Here is a 22,205-nt window from a genome sequence, read left to right as displayed (position 1 = left end):
AGATTAATTGTTTAGCATTAGGTAAATCTGCAGCTTTAATGAAACAGCTTTATAATTAAGCTGTTCCCACAAGCTAAATTCAGAACATTTCACTTGCTACAATAAATAGGTTCTTGGTAAAGTAGGTGCCATCAAATTTACAAACCGTCAACATACTGCAGTCTTGTGTATTATAGCTCTTCCATTTGCAAATGTTCAAAGCACTAAATGTAAAATATATTGAAACCGTAATATATTTTAGATTATTTTAAATCAGTGATACTAAAATCATGTTCTAACTGTCTGTATTCAAAAATAGTAAAAAGTAAATGTTATATTTTCAATATATTTTTATGTAACTTTATGTATGTATGTTATATGTATGAGAACTTATTTGACTTTTTCAGAGAATCCAAAAGAAAAGAGGCACAGTCTGAGCCAGATTTTATCAAATTGAACAGTTGCACCACTTGCAGCAATAATGACTTCACGGTGGTCAAAGAGGCGTACATTGAAATCAATGATTAAGTCCACAGAGTCAGAAATACTACAACAATTCAATGAAACCAGTGCACAAAATTCTGTGTCAGAAGAAAGTCATGTTGAAGCAGTAAAAGATTATGTTGAATACTCTAAAGTTGTTATAGACTCAGCTGGTTCAGATTGTAATGATTCAGTCACAGATGAGTTCCCTGGTGGGGTGTCTGATGAGGTTCTGTGGCATCCAACCAATATACACAATGTTAATAATGATACAGTCAACTTATCAGACGTTGACTCTGATACTGAGTCAGAAGCTCCAACGAGTGAGTTTCTTTTAAGGAGTTTGCGATATTGGGCCTCAACCTTCTCAGTCTCACTCGCTGCACTCAGTGCACTTTTAAGTATTTTGAGAATGTTTCATCCAGAATTGCCCACAGATGCCAGGACAATTCTTAAGACCCAAACCCATGTATCTACCATAAAGATGGAAGGTGGGGAGTATTATCATTTTGGCTTGGCAAAGGGGATATTGTCGTGTTTGAAAAGCTTAATTCTGCCTGAACAATTGAAAATAGTTAAAGTACAGTTCAATTTAGATGGCCTTCCACTTTTCAAAAGCTGTACACTTCAGTTCTGGCCAATTCTTGCCATTGTCAATTGTGACTATACTAAACATCCCTTCCTCGTTGGCCTTTACTGTGGTATGAAAAAGCCCAAGTGCATATTTGAGTTCTTAAAGCCATTTATTGATGATTTAGCTGATGTTCTTATGGGTGGTATTGTTTACAATGGTCAAAACATATTGGTAGAAGTAAGCTCTTTTGTGTGTGATGCCCCTGCCAGAGCCTTTGTTAAAAATATAAAATCTCACAATGGCTACTCAGGCTGTGACAAATGTGTTCAAGTGGGTGAGTGGCAAAATAAAATGACATACCCAGACACTGATGCAAAGTTGAGGACGGATTCTGATTTTAATGATATGATTGATGAAGACCACCACTTGAACCAAAAACTTTCTCCTTTAGCTGGCTTGGTAAAAATGGTTACCATGTTTCCATTAGATTATATGCACTTGTGCTGTATAGGCATCACTAGGAAACTTTTGAACTTATGGATCAGATTAAAGCACATACTACTAGGTTGTCCACTCAAACTGTAGCTGACATTTCTGAAAAGTTAAAGCTGCTGAGTTCCTACACGCCGGTTGAGTTTAGTCGGAAACCAAGAGGGTTATCAGAAATTGACCGCTGGAAAGCTACTGAGCTGCGCTCTTTTATGTTGTACACAGGCCCTGTTGTGCTTCAGAATAGCATTCAAATGCCGATGTATGAGAACTTTATGCTGTTTTCTGTTGCAATGCATTTGCTTTTATCCTCTGGAACCCCAGAGGCAATGATTGATTGTGCTCATGAATTGCTTGTCTCATTTGTATGCCACTTTGGACAACTGTATGGTAAACATGAAATAGTTTACAATATACACCAGCTCACTCATCTGGCTGAAGAGTATCGTCTCTTTGGACCTTTGAATAATGTGTCAGCATTTCCTTTTGAGAATTATTTAGGACAAATAAAACGTCTTTTGCGCAAGCCTCATTACCCTTACAGCAAGTTGTGAAAAGGTTATCTGAGATGCCAAGTCCAGATTCACCAAAGCCTCATGAGTGCAACTTAAGTCAGACACATTTTGACGGTCCAGTGCTCCATAGCCTTAGTCTTGGCAAACAGTTCAGAAAAGCTGTCACTGAAAAGTACACTCTGTCAATAGTGCAAGGAGATAATTGTGTACAAATAGTTGGCCACATTGCTATTTTAAGAAATATCATTAAGGTAGATGGAGTAGGGATTTTTGTCCTGTTTCAAAAGTTTCACAATCAAGAGTCATTCTTCTCCTACCCATTTGAGTCAACCAGCATAGGTTGTTATAAAGTTTGGGAGTTGCATGACAATCTAGATATGGCCAGGCTCCAAGATATTAAGCTGAAATATTTCCTCTGTCCTGACAAGAATGTTTTCATTGCCATGCCACTCATCCATATGACATAATTAATTGTTTGTAGATTAAAACATGATTTTGCTGTTGTAAGAAAAGCTTGTACTTAACATAATTAGTTCCTGCTTTTCCATCTCCAAGGAAAAGTTTACATTACTAATCTTGTATTGTAGGGGAGTTATTTTGTTTTAAAAAATGAAGCAGTGGTGCATCGTTCAATTTCAAAATGGTGGCACAGAAATTGTGCCACACAGCTGGCTGATTGGAAATAAGCTTCTTTGGCCACCATATCCACCCAAAGACACAGCCAAGATACGGGCTGAAAGTGAAAAAATATGAGCTGCCTACTGAGGAATGGTTGTCCTATGAACCTGTTAGACACCTTGCAATTCGGGGTAAGTGTATAAATTAATATGAGTTGGAATTTGAATTATTGTGGACTTTATTACACTCACAACATATAACTTGCAGCCACATATGAAGAAGCTGAGAAGGGTTTGAAAAGATATCTACAGGAGAACTGCGACACAAGTGACATTCAGTCTGAAGTAGAAACTGAAAAGTTTAAAAAAAGAAAATCCAGGTAACACAATTAATGAATGGCAAGGGGAAAGAATAATCATAACATGAAATTCCTAGATGTATCTGAAGTTTTATTTCTGTATTAGACACAATCCCATTTACAACACAACATCTGATACAGAAGAGGAAGTTAAAAAAAGAAAGCTCTGCCCAGCTCCTAGACTTCTATTTCCAGGTATAACAGTGATGTTATGTAACTAAGACTGAGTGGCACAATATATGCAATTGTTCCATTTATGTGGACATTCCAAAATGTAATTTTGCTAACATGTAAAATCTGTTTCACTGCAGTCTCCAATAAAATGCAGGCTCCTGTTCAATCAGCTTCCAGAGTCCAGACCTTTGTCCAGCCCTCTATTCAAATTCTGCCTAACCATCCCTCCGAGTCCTCTGACCAGATGTGCAGCAGTTCTCCATACTTGACTGAGTCAAGTGACTCATCAGCCCTGCCTGCCATGTACCCCTGCCAGGAACCATCTTCCAAGGATCATGAGGGTATCAATTCCAGAAGTGCTTTGGCAGTTTTGCAATGAGACCAATATTTGCTTTGATTTTAATGTCCAGCTTCCTAATTTCAGGCAGTTTACACCAATATACAATACTGTTACTTTATCCTAAAATATAATTTGGTTGCTAATCTGCGAGTCTGTTCACTAGCAATAGTTTTTCTTGTTGCAGATGCAAGGGATTCTGCAAGAGAGTTAATGAAAGGCAAGTGCAGAGAAGTTTTATACTTTCCTTATACAGTATACATGTTAAATATGTTTTGACCTGTAATGTTTTTTATTCTCCACAAGATGTTGCTTTACAAAAGTTGATCGGAACTGTAACTGAACTTGTAAAAGAAGTGAAGGAACTGCGTGAGGAATGTCAGGAATTCTTCAGACAGTCCTTGCCCTCAAAGAAACCGCTGCAACCGTTGCCTGTCTCAGTCCCTCTGCACAATAGTGATGAGCTTGAGAGTGCAGAGGAGATATTAGCATCCAGTGAAGCAAGGACAATAATGGTTTGTGGTTCTATGTAGACCATTTTGTTGTTAACCCAATTTTTTTTTTTTTTTTTTTTTTCATTTTACATGTTCTCTCTGCTTTGTGTTCACATTTTGTATGGCAGATTGGCAGGTAAAACACTTCAGCATAATTGGAGGAACCTCATTGGAAGTTAGGGTCCGTCGCATGCTTTCTTGTGCACTGACCAATGAGCTGGCATCATCACTAAATTGGGCTGGGAAGATGGTTAAAAAGCAGTCAAGGCAAAAGAGGCCATTCAAGGATACGTTCTTGAATATGTGTATATTTGGTGAGTTATTACTATCAATGATTTTAATTGTCGTTCTGCCTTTTGTGTTCCCAGAAATTGACCTTACTTCATCCAATATTTCCCTGTTCCAGTTCCTCCATTAATGTATTAAATTGCATACATTTCATATCCTGTTGTTTTTCTTTTGTTAGATGCTATGACTTTGCAGATGGGTGTGGGAAAAGTTTCCCAGTATGAATATAGTCAGGCAGTCCAGAAATGGCTCCGATATGCACCGTACCGTGTGGGCGGAACTGCACTTCAAACAAGTGCAACTGTTCCGTCGGTGCCTCCAGATACAAATTAATTTGTTTTTTTGTTCATTGGTTTATTTGTTTATTGGTTTACTTTTGAGTCTGTATGATGTTTTTTTTTTTTTTTTTTACATGGAATAGAGTGCTTTGAGTTGAATGAATTAAAAGAACAAAGACTGGAAAATAAAGAAGAATGTGATTGAAACAGTGTTTTTAATTTTTTATTAATATAGTTGGTTGAATATTGATTCAATGTTATGAGCATCTTTTTGTCTTCAATATTAATAATGTTTCGAATGTGGGTGCAAAAGTGACGTTGAAACAACATCACTTTGTAATGTTGAAGCAATATTAACACCATTGATTTGTGGTTGAAATCTAAACATTATTTCAATATTAACCAAGGGTGCAAGAGTGATGTTAAAGCAACATCACTTTCTAACGTTATTTCAATGTAATCAGCGTTGACACATCAACACTGACTCAACATTGTTTCAATGGTTACATGCTATCTGGGAAGCCTTGTCTGTGAAACCGGGGGATTTAATTTTAATGGCAATGTTACTTTTCTTTAATCAACATGCCACAATATAAGATTGATACATAAAAATAGATTATAGTTGTATGATAATTGTAAACTCTGATGACTGTATGAATGCTTAGAATTCTTGGTCACTCCCATAAACGACACCTGTCATTGGACTTATATAAGCAAACTGGCAGTGAAATCATCTTTAGGATTTTGGATCTGCAGCCACATCACATAGGCATTGAAGTTTAAAGCAGTGAAGACTTTCTCCATGGAATATCTTGAGCATCACTGCTTTCCCTCCTGGAATACAAGCTGCTCTCTGGACTATCATTTGAATTATGTCAATGTATTGTTTTTCTTGTACATATCTACAATCTCTGTGTTGACGGTGTGTGGAAACCTACTTGTCATCATCTCTATAACAGTTTTCAAGCAGCTTCACACACCGACCAACCTCCTCATCCTCTCACTGGCCGTATCTGACTTCTTGGTGGGAATTTGTGTGATGCCGGTTGAAAGCGTCAGGAGCATTAACTTGTGTTTTTACATGGGAAAGTCACACTGTCGTATCTTTCATATAATTATGTACATTTTGTTGTATGCGTCCCTCATCAACATCATTCTTGTGGCTATTGATCGTTATTTTGCTGTGTGTGATCCACTCCTGTATATGTCCAAAATGACAATGAGAAAAACACTGATCTGCATAAGTTTAGGATGGACTATATGCATCTTTTATAATCTTGTACCAGTCAATTTTGGAAACTTAAACCTGACAGGGACAACTGTGATCTGTTTTAGAGAATGTGCAGTGGCTGTCAGCAATGCCTGGGGTTCAGCCGACTTGATAGTGAGCTTCATTACTCCGTGTATAATGATGTTTATCCTGTATGTAAGAATTCTGACAGTGGCCTTGAGACAAGCAAAATCCATCTCCAACTTTACAAAGAAAAGAGTCTCTCAGAAAAATCTAAAATCCTCCAGGAAATCAGAGGTGAAGGCAACAAAAACATTAAGCACAATTGTCTTTGTGTATTTCATTTGCTGGGTTCCCTGGTATATAGGTATGCTTAATATCAAACAATTTCAAAAGTCACCTGTGAGCCTCTCTGCTTTACTGTGTTTATTTTACACTAATTCATGCATCAATCCCTTTATATATGCAATATCTTACCCCTGGTTCAAAAGGTCAGTGAAGCTTATTGTTAGCCTAAAAATACTGCAGACAGCAACTAACCAGTTTAACTTGTTTCCTGAAGACTGTTAATATGGAAATGCATGTATTTGTTACAAAAAACATGTTTGTATTGGAGATATTCTTGGCCTTTTGTTAAAAATATCAATCTTTATACATCCTTCATTCTCTTTTCTTAGAATAACAATTCACAAAAATAAGACAGTAACACTTTATTTTACAGTGTCCTTGTTACATATGTTACATGTACTTACCAAAGTTTAACTTGTTTCCTGAAGACTGTTAATATAAAAAATAAATGTATTTGTAACAAAAATATGTTTGCATTGGTGATCAAAAAATGATCTTCAATCTTTATATATCCTTCATTCTCTTTGTTTAGAATGACAATTCACAAAAATAGAAGACATTATAATTAGGAGATATTAGAGTGTGAAGAGTACTGTAACTGTCTTTGTGAATTTTAATGATGAATAGCCTAATTAACACATGTGGAAATAACATCATAATAAAGTCTGGTTCTTATTTGCTGACTAGTTTGCCCACACAAAAAAAAAAAAAACCACAAAAAACACAAAAAAAGTAAGTTTTTTTAAGTAAGTGTTATATTTAGAGACAGCTATAAAATATTTGCGACTAAAAATATGTAGTACATGTTCCTGAACGCACGCAGAAGATCAGAAATCAGCTGTTTCACTCAGGAAATCCTTGTAAACTAAACATCGAAAATACATATTGTACATATTTTACATATTGTAAAAGGTATGTCATTATACACAGTGCAAGTGTGTTGACTTAATTAAGAGTAATTTTACGGGGAAAAGTCAGTGAAGAGATGAGATGAACAAGCGTCGCTGGTTCTGAAGTTCATACAATGTGAAAGTCTTTGACAGCTCGTGTTTCTGAACATTTATTTAACAATACGTAGGGACGGAGTGGGGCTAAAAAAGCCCTGGACTTTCTCCCAAATAGGCCCATCATCCGGCCATTCGCCTCTAGCCGTGTGCGACAGACACTAGCCAGGATGTCCTGATACTATTTGCCACAATACTGTAGCCTATCAGACAAGGTATTCACAGCAAGTAACATCTCAAAACCAATGATGATAATTGGGGTTGTGTTTATTAATGAAGCCTCAGTCTTCAAATAAAAACAAAAAATGTACAATGCCATAAAATACAAATAATGAAATGTCACTGGCTACAGAAACCCCAAATTACACAAACTTGTAATTATAAAACATATATATACCAGGGGTCTCCAACCTTTTTGTGTACCTTTTTATCCCCTACCTCAAGGGATAAAATGATTGTTTGTTATACTCAAATATTTATTATGACCGCCGCTAGCGTAGCTAGCGAAAGCGGTCATATAGGGATTGTCAAAGTTTTTTTTTTTTTTTTTTTTGTCACCTTACTGAATTTTTCGTCAACGATACCAGGGACACCGAAGCACCGGGGAACATGAAATTTGGTGGGCATGTAGCCCCACTAGACTTCTAAGGAAAAATTTCGTTTGGTCCCCGGGGGCCACTCCCCCCCCCCCGCGCTGGGCCCCCCCAAACCCCCAAAAATGCAGTTTTTCCTAAATAACTACCTGAACCGTGGCACCGAGGATGAAGAAATTTTTATGGTATGTTGGTCTACTAGACTTTTACGGAAAAATTTCGTTTGGTCCCCGGGGGCCACTTCCCCCCCCGCGCTGGGGCCCCCTTAAATTTTTCGTCAACGATACCAGGGACACCGAAACACCGGGGAACATGAAATTTGGTGGGCATGTAGCCCCACTGGACTTCTAAGGAAAAATTTCATTTGGTCCCCGGGGGCCACTCCCCCCCCGCGCTGGGCCCCCCCAAACCCCAAAAAATGCAGTTTTTCCTAAATAACTACCTGAACCGTGGCACCGAGGATGAAGAAATTTTTGTGGTATGTTGGTCTACTAGACTTTTACGGAAAAATTTCATTTGGTCCCCGGGGGCCACTCTCCCCCCCCCGCGCTGGGGCCCCCGTAAATTTTTCGTCAACCATACCAGGGACACCGAAACACCGGGGAACATGAAATTTGGTGGGCATGTAGCCCCACTAGACTTCTAAGGAAAAATTTTGTTTGGTCCCCGGGGGCCACTCCCCCCCCCCGCGCTGGGCCCCCCCAAACCCAAAAAAATGCAGTTTTTCCTAAATAACTACCTGAACCGTGGCACCGAGGATGAAGAAATTTTTATGGTATGTTGGTCTACTAGACTTTTCCGGAAAAATTTCGTTTGGTCCCCGGGGGCCACTTCCCCCCCGCGCTGGGGCCCCCGTAAATTTTTCATCAACGATACCAGGGACACCGAAGCACCGGGGAACATGAAATTTGGTGGGCATGTAGCCCCACTAGACTTCTACGGAAAAATTTCGTTTGGTCCCCGGGGGCCACCCCCCCCCCCCCCCCCCGCGCTGGGCCCCCCCAAACCCAAAAAAAATGCAGTTTTTCCTAAATAACTACCTGAACCGTGGCACCGAGGATGAAGAAATTTTTATGGTATGTTGGTCTACTAGACTTTTACGGAAAAATTTCGTTTGGTCCCCGGAGGCCACTTCCCCCCCCGCGCTGGGGCTCCCGTAAATTTTTCGTCAACGATACCAGGGACACCGAAACACCGGGGAACATGAAATTTGGTGGGCATGTAGCCCCACTAGACTTCTACGGAAAAATTTCGTTTGGTCCCCGGGGGCCACTCCCCCCCCCGCGCTGGGCCCCCCTTAACCCAAAAAAATGCAGTTTTTCCTAAATAACTACCTGAACCGTGGCACCGAGGATGAAGAAATTTTTATGGTATGTTCGTCTACTAGACTTTTACGGAAAAATTTCGTTTGGTCCCCGGGGGCCACTCCCCCCCCCCGCGCTGGGGCCCCCGTAAATTTTTCGTCAACGATACCAGGGACACCGAAGCACCGGGGAACATGAAATTTGGTGGGCATGTAGCCCCACTAGACTTCTACGGAAAAATTTCGTTTGGTCCCCGGGGGCCACTCCCCCCCCGCGCTGAGCCCCCCCAAAACCAAAAAAATGCAGTTTTTCCTAAATAACTACCTGAACCGTGGCACCGAGGATGAAGAAATTTTTATGGTATGTTGGTCTACTAGACTTTTACGGAAAAATTTCGTTTGGTCCCCGGGGGCCACTTCCCCCCGCGCGCTGGGGCCCCCGTAAATTTTCCGTCAACGATACCAGGGACACCGAAGCACCGGGGAACATGAAATTTGGTGGGCATGTAGCCCCACTACACTTCTACGGAAAAATTTCGTTTGGTCCCCGGGGGCCTCTCCCCCCCCGCGCTGGGCCCCCCCAAACCCAAAAAAATGCAGTTTTTCCTAAATAACTACCTGAACCGTGGCACCGAGGATGAAGAAATTTTTATGGTATGTTGCTCTTAAGGGCCCACATCAACCTAGCCCATAATCACTCATTTGTGATTTGCGCCCCTCCCATAAAAAATTAAAATGCAATATTATTCTGCTTTAATCGCCCCTATCTTCAGTGGAGATGTTCAGAACTGCACCATATTTCATGTGTATGATTAACTTGACATCCTCTGGGGGTATCCTCTGCTAAGTTTTGTAGAATTTCATCCATGGGGGGGTATAAAATAAATTTATTTATGTGCACATTTAGTGACTGTACACTCATCGGCCTGTAGATGGTGCTGTTGAGCGAAGGGTTGCTGGTTTAGGATGATACTGTCACACACACACATGCAGGAATACAAACAAACGCAAGCATGCACACACACTGCAACATGACATCATGACTTTGCGTAAACATACACGCCACTTTCAAGTCAAGTGGCGTGTTATCTATACGCATTTTGAGCTATCCGCGTGTATGTCCACGCCGTCATCTTCCGCGTGTATGTCTACGCCGTTAAATGTCCGAGTGATTCCGCGTGTATGTCTACGCCGTTAAATGTCCGAGCGAAACGAAGCAAAATGTAAATCTACATCTGGGGAGCGATATTTTTTTACTAGGATGGTAGGGGAAGACTCATAAATGGTATTAACCCCAGTGACGGGTAGGTTTAGGGACGGGGTTGGGGTAAGTCATATATATTTATATAGAGAGTAATGTAACATTAAGTCAACGGCGTTGATAAACACGCTGAAAAGCGATTATGCGTGTTGATAGCACGCCAAAAGTGGAAATACGAATTGGCGTGTCATACATACGCCATTTCATGAGATCAGTCTGCACACTGACATCCACACGCACAGACACACACCCATACACACACATACAAATCCACATGCACAGACACACACACACACACAAACACACACGCGCACACATGTATGCACTAGTGTTGTCACGATACCAAAATTATTGTTTCGATACCGATACCAAGTCAAGTATTGCGATTTCGATACTTTTTCGATACTTTTCCTGAAAAGGGAGAAACACTCTCAAATATCATTGCTGTGCTTTATTTTAAAACCGGGACAACATTCTAATCATATAACACACTAATAAATGAACATATGAACAGCAAATATATTAAACATTTGAACAAAATATGAAATATAAAAATATAAAAAATTTATTAGAGCAATGACATTCAAGGTAAAAATAAAAATAAAATTTAGCAGCATTATCTCATTTATCATAAGAAACATAAGAGTTACCAGTAATAACTTTATCTTGATTCTGAACTTTGAATAAAAATATGAACAGCGATTATATTAAACAATGTTTAATATTGGTAACATATGATAAGCCTCATTGGTGATATATTTGACATATGGGGAGAGAGTTGTGGAAGGCCTATACTTCATGTTAAACATAAATATATAGCAGCAAAGACAACGTCGGTAGTGTTGATGCACTTGACGGCAAAATAGGCTACAGAATATTTCGTTCTCTATTGAGAGGTGCAATATTTGAAAATCAATAATATTTTTTTTAATTACATTTATATTGTATTTATGTCAAAACCTAGAGACTTTCAAACATCAAAATGTAATTTATTAATATGTATTCGTGTCAAAATGACATAGAAACATCTTTCCCTATTCTATTTTGCCTGGAAACGCTTGCGTGTCGCGTGAAAAATAGGCGTCGGTTCTATTTCTGGCATGCATGGGTTTTCCGCGCGTCTCGAGCTGCGCCTGAGACGCGTGTCACGCAGGCAGTTAAATATTTTATTTCGCAGGCCGAAATAAAAACGGACACGCCACGCAGCCAGTGTGTCGCCGGCCTTACAAATCTGGAACGCGGTCATTCTTAGAAGTATCGATACTAATACATTTAGGAATCGTGACGTTTTTAATTTCCGATTTACTTTTGAAGTATCGGTGCACCGTGCAACAGAGCAAGGTAGGCAAAGTACTTCCATATGTCACTCCTCGCGTCATCTTTTTCTACGATGTGGACCACTTGTGCTCGCACATGCAGCCATCTCGCTGTAGTGTTTTGTCACATGACACTGTGCTTCAGGAAAAAAAAACAGACGTCCAGATAGGGAGGCGTTTTTTTTTTTTTTTTTTAAGTATCGATACTGATAAATTTAGGTATCGTGACGTTTTTAATTTCCGAGTATCGCGATACTTTTGAAGTATCGGTACACCGTGCAACACTAGTACGCACACATACATACATGCACAGACACACACACACACACACACACAGACACACACATACACAAACACACACACACACACACACACACACACACACACACAGACAGACATGCACATACTATTACTTTTTTTAGGTATATACATAAACACGCAATACAGCCAAATTACTCCACGTCATTTATTTTTGTGGAAAGCCAGTGCAGGCCTGAGCGGCGGTCATATTTTGTACCGCGATGCAGTACATCTAGTTATACATATAACATGGTGCTGCTTTTTTACTTTTCACCGTCATATGCGAAATAATCAAATATCTTGATATTCTGGTTCAGACTTACAAGCCTTTTTTTTTTTTTATCAACAATTCCTGAAAAATTATGAAAATATTTATTGATTTTTTTTTTTTTTTTTTTTTGATTTTCTATAAACCTATTGTATGTGTTATCAAAAACAGTAGCCCAAACATTTAGTATAAATATAAATGCAAAAATAAATAAATAAACTGCCATAACTTCTAAACAAAAACATTACTGCATTACATTTAATACATCCTCCTGGGACCCAGGAATAGACTTTTGTCCACTGTAGTGGACATTATATTTTAGTGAATTTCTCTGACATCATACATGTCACATGTCACACCTGGGTGTCCTGTAAAGAGCACATTCAGGACTTTTCAGAGATACCAAATGTTTGGAGGTTTCACCATGAAAACAACTTCTCCCTGGTCTTTAAAAATGTCTGACATTAATTTATTGATCAAATGTAGAAAATATTATAATATATTGTAATTATAATTTAAAAGACTGCTTTTCAAATTGTATTTCATAAACCAACATCTCAGGAAAATGTTATGGGGTTTCAAATCAAAAAATGACTTTCTGTTACAGAACAGGACGTTGATTTCATACATGTCCACTGTCGAGGACATCAGGACTTAAATCATGTTTATAAGGCATTTTGGGAGACACAGCAAGAGAATATGGAAATAAATTATACATCAATATTCCTATGAAATATTAGATATTATTATTAAAATGTTGCCAATTATTACTCCAATTATTACACTTCTTTTTTCATTAAATGTTGCTCCAAGAACATATTAATGTGCAAATTAGATACAGTGTATAGATACATTGCATTGAATGGGAATATTAATTTATGGCCATTTTACCCACATATTGCATTAGGTAAAATGGTGTATCAATTCATTCCGTTATATCTTTCATAACATAGTTGAGAATCATCTTTATACAAATTTTGGTTAAAAAAATCCTGAAACCCCAAAATGTATTGGTAAAATGTATTGTAAAAAATCCCATTGTTTTTGCGTATACATATAATTATAACATAGTAATAGTAACATATAAATACATATAATTTCATGTCATTTTATTTTTAAACAACTGAGTCCTGATGTCCACTACAGAGGACATAGCATAACGTATGAATAAAATATTATTTTTCAAAAATGTTTTTTTTTTTACCATTTGTTTCTTATGCTCTGTGATGAACAATGTGATGAAATGAAAAAAAACTAAATTCAAAAAACTTTTTTTTTCTAGGTCTCAGGAGGTTATTAATATAACAGCATTTTTAATATGAATATATACAGGCACATTTCTGCCAAAAAAGTTTGTTTTACTACAGTTAATTTATAAGTTGTGGAGCAAAATGTCTTCTAACTGGTTTGTTCTTGGAACAATGTTTTGCCTGTTTTTTGCGTCAATATGTTGAGAATATCAGCGCTGTTTCATCTAGCTTTTAACAAGCTTCTGTGGGTTTATCAAATGACAGCCTATAATCAAAGAGAGTTGGGTAATTTTGTAGAGGCAAAAGTGCAAATTGAAAAGTTTAGTTGATAAGGTCGCAAAATTATACCATTTAGTCGAAGTCTGGAGCCCCGATTTACAGTGGATCGCTATTGGCAAGTTCACAGGCACCACGTTGGAGACCACTGCTATACTATAACTTAACTATTCAAATATAATGTAAGCATTCTTTTAAAGTGCAGTTTAGGTAAGCCTTATAAAACTAACTTTCTGTCAGTGGCTAGTAGGCCGACTCTTCTTCCTCAGTTTTTTTTTTTTTTTTACACGTAGCGTATAAGTGATCGTATTAGTGCCTCTGCTGTTGGCTGTTCATTTTGCTTTATTAGACTTTTTTTTGTGCCAATGGCCCTCGGTTGGACGGCCATTCTGGACTTTTCCAGAACGCACAGATTGTCAGTCCGTCCCTGACAATACGACAATTTCATATTTCTGACCATTGTTGGTGTATGTTTGGTGTGTGTCAGTAAATACAGAGACTGTCTAACTTTATAATAAATGAATGTGTTTGGGAGTTTGAGCGCTGTGATTTCCGCATTCTTTTGTTTTGCAGGTGCGAAGGTCGGTAAACATTAGTTAGCCTGCTAACGTATGAACAATATACGTTAATAGTATCCCTGAGAGTAAATGTGATTTAACATCAGTAATCTTTCTAGGTTTGGTGACTCATTCTGTGATCTCCATCATGTCTGGGTCAAGCAGAGTTGATGCAAATTTGCTGGCACAGAATATAAGTTCAAATATCCAGAGAATAACATTGCTGAGTGAGTCAATTTTACTCAATACCTCTTTATTTATGTGATGTGTGGACATAAATGCTACATAAAAAGTGTGAGTTTGAATCACTGGTTTTGCCAAATACTGTACATTTTAAATAACCATCCATTTTGGCCTAAAACTAACTAGAAAACTGCTGATTCAGTCCTTGCAAGGAACAAGACCATTTTAAACTACTAGTCTAGTCTTCACCTGGGCGTTTAACCCTGCCGGAAAAGTTAATTGTCCGGTTTCTGTTGTCACAACTTCAGTTAATTGTGAAGTTAGCGTGCATTGCACATAAATGTTCGCCATATTTATGTAATGCAGTTTAACGAGAAAAGCTACATCTACTAACCACAACATGTAAAATCAAGTATAAGAGGAATCAATAATAAATGGATAGTTATGAAAACCGGTTACAAACGTAACCTCGGTTCCCTGAGATGAGGGAACGAGTATTGCGTAAGTAGCTTACGCTATGGGAAAACTCCTTTTCTCGAGTATATTGAAGCCACATTTTTAAAACGCATTGCAGCTGCACAGCATACACAGATGAACAGCGAGAGCGGTCATTGGCTGTGCTGCGGCAACTGCACAAACCTATGACGGGGCGACTCACACGCGTAAACCAATCAGTGCATTTCACGTCCTGACACGTCAGAGCCCGCCAGAATGGCTGTGGCCAGAGGCTATAAATTGAGCCCATCGGTTGCAGGGACCTTAGGTTAAATCGACTGAAGCGATTCCCTGATCAAAGCACAAGCACGGCGAGTTACGCAATACTCGTTCCCTCATCTCAGGGAACCGAGGTTACGTTAGTAACTGAGACGTTTGTAACCCGGGTGATCCAGGCTACCAGTAAAAGAGTTAAAAGTTATGTAAAAAGATGGGAAAATTAAGGAAAAGAGAATAAGAGAGAAAAACGAGTGCTTTAGAAGAGAAAGTGTTTCGTCCAATCATTGATCGTGTTGCATTGATTGACACTCCAACGAGCCAATGGTAGCAGCGCACTGAGACTGCGCCGGCGACACTGCCGCTGACAGAGACACAGAGAGCGAGCGAGTCAGACGAAGCATATGCACACTGAGTGATTTCCATATACTCCGCATCAAAAAATAGATATTGAGAAAAAGAAACTTGAATGCAATCAAAAGTTTACATTTCTGAGTGAACTTAGAAGAGCTGATGTCGAAGTGAGAAGACGACGAGGCAGAGAATCGAGAATAAAGGCCGATGTAAATACACGGAGCACCAAAGCACCGCATATTATCTTCTTTTTGAATAAGTTGTGACATTCTTGCCTTGGTGAGTTGTTTTTTTATTGACTTGACATTTTATAAGAAAACTGCTGAAGACTAAGCGGCAAATCAGTAATGTAATATTAGCGTTTATATAGGCCGCTTATAAGCATGATTATAAGCATTGTCATACATTGTATGTTTTTTATTTGACTGTATTGACATTTACATACTGCAGACAAATTGCAATTAAGAAATCCTTCAATGAATGCAAGATTCCAAACAGTAAACATAATTTTTGATTTTTACCTACCTGCTGTGTTGCTCCAGTAGCCGCTCCTTACCTTCTGATCAGTTGGCCCATATTGAACCTTATACAAGTGTGACACATCAGACCTGACACGTGTTACACGCTACACTTTCCCTTTCGAGAGGTCTCTCCTATTGCGCAAGTAGCTTACGCTATGGGAACCCCCTTCAAAACGTTGTGCGTGCTTAACTTCGCTCTAGTATTAGCCCGAGGCAAGATGCCTGAAGCCGTAAAGAGTGTAATGAACCCAATAAGCCGGTCAGTGACGGGCTTCATAAGGGAAAAAAACAAGGAGTGGGCCTAATGAGGGCCAAACCCTAATAAATGACATATATAATGTATAATATATATGGGAACTGTAGTTCTTTTAAAACAGGACTGGATAAGTATCGGGCCCAAGTTTTATGGGGGTTTTGTGCTTACACATTTCATATCGAAAGTACCCTAGAATGCAGAGCAGGGCCTTATAGGTTGTAAAACCTGATAAATGTGGACGGCGAGGCCCAGCCGGCCGCCGCACAGATATCTTCGATGGGTATTCCACTTGACCAAGCCCAAGACTAGGCCATGCCTCTTGTGGAATGAGCTCTGATGCCTAAGGGGCAGTGAAGGCCCTTAGATTCATAAGCCAGCGCTATAGCGTCATCTATCCAGGGCGATAATCTCTGCTTTGAGACGGCGAGACCTTTGGTGCGGCCGCCAAAGCACACAAAAAGCTGTTCTGACTGTCTGAACGAGGCAGAACGCTCTAGATACACTCTGAGAGCCCTGACGGTACAGAGTAAATTTGCGTCTCTTTCGTCCTCTGGTGAGGAAAGAGCTGCTAGGGAAATAACCTGTGCTCTGAAGGGAGTGGAGAGCACCTTAGGAATATAACCATGCCTTGGCTTAAGGACGGCTCTGCAGTCGTTAGGTCCAAACTCAAGACAGGACGCGCTTGAAGACAGCGCGTGTAAATCGCCCACTTTTTTTAACTGAGGCGAGCGCCAGTAAAAGAGCGGTTTTGAGCGAGAGGTGCTTCAGGTCAGCAGACTGAAGTGGCTCAAACGGGGCGCCCTTCAGTGCTTCCAGGACTGTGGAGAGGTCCCAGATAGGCACAGAGGGGGGTCGCGGAGGGTTAAGGAAGCGGACAACGAGGTCGTTTCTTCTTAGTGATTGTCCGGCCACAAGAGCGTGAGATGCTTTTATGGCCACCACAAAAACTTTGAGCTTGGAGGGGGTGCGACCCGTGTCCAAAAGCTCTTGTAAAAAGGTGAGTACACTCAGTATCTCGCAAGAGTGGGGGTTCAGGCTCCGAGCACACCCTCCATTTCTGAGTGTAGAGGCGCCTGGTTGAGGGCGCTCTTGCTTCAGTGATGGTTTTCAGCACCCTATCTGGGAGGCACCCGGGTACCCGTTGAGGGGCCATACGTGAAGGGCCCATAAGTCGGGACGAGGATGCCAGATCCTCCCGTTCGCCTGTGTGAGGAGATCTCTCCTCAGCGGAATCGGCCATGGGGCTGATTTCAGCAGTTGTGTCAACTCGAAGAACCAAAGCTGGGTCTTCCAGAGAGGGGCTATACGAAGCACTGCACATTTGCTTTCCCTGATCCGTTTGATGACCTAAGGTAGCATCGTGACTGGAGGAAAAGCATACAGCGGACGATTCGGCCATTCGTGGGCAAGTGCGTCCGTGTTCTTTGAGAAAAATATTCGACAATAAGCGTTGTCTTTGGAGGCGAAGAGGTCGACCTCTGCCTCGCCGAAGATGCTCCATATTAGTTGAACTGTCAGAGGGTGGAGAGATCATTGCCCTGGGGGAACATTGTCTCTATATCCGCACAGAACATATCCGCACCCTGGTTCAGAATGCCTGGCACGTGCGCTGCCCTCAGCGAGCACAGGTTGTGCTGAGCCCATAGAATGAGACTCTTGGCCATGGCCAAGAGTCTCATTCTATGGGCTCAGCACAACATTGTCTCTATATCCGCACAGAACATATCCGCACCCTGGTTCAGAATGCCTGGCACGTGCGCTGCCCTCAGCGAGCACAGGTTGTGCTGAGCCCATAGAATGAGACTCTTGGCCATGGCGTGCAAGGTGTTCGACCTGAGGCCGCCCTGGCGGAGCAACAGCATCTGCGGACTCAGATATGAGTAAGTGCTGCCCTTTTATGCTACAGCAAGAAAATGAATGGGTAGTTGAAGAGGCAATTAGTGACGTAAATGATTGAGTCTCCCTGGCAGAACTTGCGCTAGCTTTATTTCTCCTCGAAATCACACCCAAACTCACGCCGGACTGGTACCAGTCAATCGCTTTCCAGGGAGTCAGGGCTTTGATGCAGCCGTGATTTGCTCTGATTAGTAAGTAGCCGGAGCGCCACACGTGACCTGGGACACTTTTAGCCAGCGCTGGAGAGGGTGCATGTGCAGTAATCCGAGCTGGAGCACCGCTGATGCTGAGGCCATGAGACCCAACATCCTATAGCGTCTGGACCAATCAGACACACACAAATTATTCATTTATTTAATGAATAATCCAGCAAACTCACTCTCCCAAATAAGGTTTGTGAAACGTCCCCCAAAAATGAACACACTGGCAGGACGCGGTGTCTTGTTACAGGACACACACTGAGACTAAGTTTTTACGATCGAAAGGAATGTGGCCGCATGTGCAAGAGAGAGACAATGAAAAGACAGAAACAATCTTCCATGCAGACTTCGCTGCATTAGACAGAAACGAACTGATCTAGAAATGAACGTGCATTCCAGAAACTGTGTGAATGATTGTGATGTTTTGTGTACTATTATGTATACACCATGGTATGTATTTAATTATACAACCAACGGTCAGTGTAACTTTACCTGTATCATGTCTCCTATCTAATTACTCCTCATTTAATGACTCACACTTTGATGTACATCACCTTCTCTTAGAATGCAGTGTGGATTCGTTATATCTATCTGGGTATTAATGAACAGAAAATAGTACTTGAGACAGCGTCGTAAATCTCCCACAAAAAGGAAACTCCCGCCAGAAATTCCCTCTTTCTGATTGGTTTAAAACCGCCTGCAAGGCGTGCCTTTTGTTAAGCTTTAAAAGGCCGTTCCGTTAGCCCTGCCTCGCTCTTAGGTTGTCTCATCCAGCTACAAAACTGCTTCTGCTGATACTGGGGAAAACCCCTCCCCCATCACTGGGGCCCTGAGCCCTGGGCCCAGCTGGCCGGAGCACTGCCTGCCAGGCTTTCACGCTCCCCAAAGGGAGACAGACTGCCTTTTCTTCAGTCCAGAAAAACTGCAACTTTACCATCATTGAATTGGCAACGATCAACTCCTGGCCTTCTTGGCACTTCAGGAGGCCGCATCGTCCAGTGTGCACTCAGCAGGCCAGGACAGCAGGCTTCGACTCACCACAGCCATGTGCTCGAAGCCACCATGCAAGCTCCGACCCACACCAGCTTCGGAACCACACGATGGCAACTTGCACCATGACTTTTGACCCTCACGGACCCACCAACGGACTCATTTTTCAACCACTTCCAGAATTGTCCACGATTACAACTGACCATACAAGTATTTAATGAGGTGCTCTGAAAATGATCAGCTGATGGTTCTTTTCATACTGAAATAGATCTTGCTCCATAGTTCTATTTCCTGTTTCCGGTTCCACATCACTCACCCCTTTACCTATGCATGTATGTATGGATGTATGAATGTATTTATGTTTGTTTAGTGTTAAATATGTTTGTGATTTAGTTAATAAAACTTTGCACAATTATGAATTTGATTTCTGATCCTCTGTTTGCATACAAAGTCCCTTTTACGATTTTGATTTTGTTACAGTATGCTCTAATTTCTGTACATGCTAAGGAATAATTATTTTCCAGTGATGATGAAAGATACACTTTTCTTAGAATAAATGAATAATCAAAGAGTTCATTGGAACTGATTAATTGATTGTAATATTAATTAGCTTACCTCAAAGTTAATCTAATTAACTGACCCAAATATTAATAATTAATCATAATTAGTAATTATGGATTATTATTAATATTTCCCCTTTGAGCTAATGTCTTTACAATCCTCTGACATATTTTGAGCATATTTTGTGCCGAATAGAGAGCGTGCACTCCGAAGAGAGGCGCGCCTTTATTTGTGTAGAGTCTATTACTATACCCAGAAAGGAAATATTCTGGCTGGGAGATAGTGTGCTCTTGGAAAAGTTTATCTTTAGAACCAGGCATTCTAGATGGCTGAGGATCCATGATCTGTGAGTTATTAACTGTGCCTCTGATTGTGCTATAACCAGCCAATGGTCGAGGTAGTTCAGAATTCGCACTCCCCGCCGTCTCAGGGGGGAAAGTGCCACATCCATACACTTTGTAAATGTACAGGGTGCCAACGATAGGCCGAATGGTAGTACTGTGTACTGGTAAGCCTGTCCCTCGAAAGCGAATCTCAGAAATGACCTGTGATGAGGCGATATTTGGATATCAAAATAAGCGTCTTTCAGATCCACTGAGAAAAAACAATCTCCCGGGCGAATTTGCGCGAGGATTTGTTTGGTCGACAAGATTCTGAACGGGTGCTTGCTCAGCGCTTTGTTCAAGTGTCTGAGATCTAGGATGGGTCGGAGACCGCAATCCTTCTTCGGGAAAAGGAAATAGCGGCTGTAGAAACCCGACTCGCTTTGCGAGGGGGAAACCAGCAGTTTGAGCACCTCAGTGTGGAGAACATGTGAAACGTCTTTTCTCACTCTCGTCTCGACCATGGCTGAAAAGCGTGGGGGTCTGCGAGCAAACTGTAGCGAGTAGCCTCGTTTTATTATGTTCAACACCCATTCTGATATGTCGGGGATAGCCTCCCAGGGCTTTGGCCCGTATAGCTAGGGGTTGAATAAAGGCTGGGGACGGGCCGCTGTGAGATAGGGACCCGGCCATCAGGCCGTCTTGAGCTTTTGATGCTGTGTGAACAGCGCTCATAAGCGGGGGCGCGCACTGCACAGCGGGCGTACCCATAGTCACATTTCCAGCGTGAGCTAGAGGGAAAACTGATGTGGGAACAGTTTTTATGTGTAGAGGTGCATACTGAAGAGTGGGCACACAATCTACGTTTATTGTCTCTCCCGCACTGGCTGGGGGGAGAGTGAGTATCGAGTTGACAGTGTTTGTGTGTAGGGGTGCAAGTTGTAAAGCGGGCACACTCGCTACTTTTATTAAACTTCCAGCGTGAGCTGGGAAAATATTTATGACTTTGGGAACAGTGCCTGTGTGTAGGGGTGCATACATTGTCGTGGGCACGTAACCTACAAGTGACCAGACAGAAAAAGGCTCTTTTCGTGCTTTATCTGCATCGCCGTTAAAAAGGCGTTTGTTTGCAGGTGAGCGTGTTTCATAACCGGCCTATTGACTGCAATATAGACATTTCCAGCCGCCTTTGAGGAGGGGACTGGGGAATGTTTGAGAAGCTTTAGGGAGATTGGTCCGGCCTCGGCAGGACTCAAATTCTCCCTTTTTCTTCCTGTGGCTAGGAAGGCTTGCGAGGCTCGGGGTCCAACGCAATCTTGGGTCGGGGTGACTCTCAGGAAACTGCTGGTGCCTAGCGGAGCGAGAGCGGTGACGGACTTCAGTCGCTGGGCGGGGCTGAGAGGCCGTCGGTGCTGCCTTCACTTGCTGAGGCGGCGGCACCTTCTTGTGGTGGCTCGAAGCAGAGCTGGAGCCCTTTGGCAGAAAGTGGCGCATAGTCTGCGACGCCTTCAGAGCCTCGGTGAAGCGCTCAGCAAATCCTTTGACGGCAGGACCAAACAGCCCACTAGTGGAGATAGGGGAGTCAAGAAACGCCGCCTTATCTGTATCCTTCATATACGTCAACGTGAGCCAGAGGTGCCGCTCAAGCACTGTCAGGTTCACCATGCTACGGCCAATGGATTGGGCTATTGACTTAGTGGCTTGCAGGGCCAGGTCTGTGGCGCTGCGCAGATCCTTAAATGCCTCAGGGTCAGGTCCAGACTCGTCCATAGAACGGAGAAGCTTCGCCTGAAACACTTGGAGGACAGCCATCGTGTGAAGTGCTGACGCAGCTTGACCGGCGGCGGCGTATGCGCGGCCGGCGAGAGCTGAAGTAGTGCGGCAGGCCTTCCATCCAGCAGCAGTGGGCGGGCAGA

The 22,205-nt window shown here is 41.5% G+C and overlaps 1 protein-coding gene across 1 annotated transcript; it reads left to right on the top strand.

Annotated features, from left to right (window-relative positions):
* Window positions 1–5,389: 5,389 nt before the first annotated feature.
* LOC311305513 (trace amine-associated receptor 13c-like) lies at window positions 5,390–6,388 on the top strand (the record flags this gene model as incomplete). Its single annotated transcript, XM_084433285.1, has 1 exon — window positions 5,390–6,388. One exon carries the CDS (start codon window positions 5,390–5,392, stop codon window positions 6,386–6,388), a length of 999 nt encoding a protein of 332 aa, XP_084289411.1.
* Between the last annotated feature and the right edge of the window lie 15,817 nt (window positions 6,389–22,205).

The sequence above is a fragment of the Rutilus rutilus genome (genome assembly GCF_951802725.1).
Source record: "Rutilus rutilus genome assembly, chromosome: 15".
Taxonomy (NCBI): Eukaryota; Metazoa; Chordata; class Actinopteri; order Cypriniformes; family Leuciscidae; genus Rutilus; species Rutilus rutilus.
The sequence above is the reverse complement of the archived record's forward strand: the minus strand, read 5'-3'. Positions and strand labels throughout refer to the sequence as shown.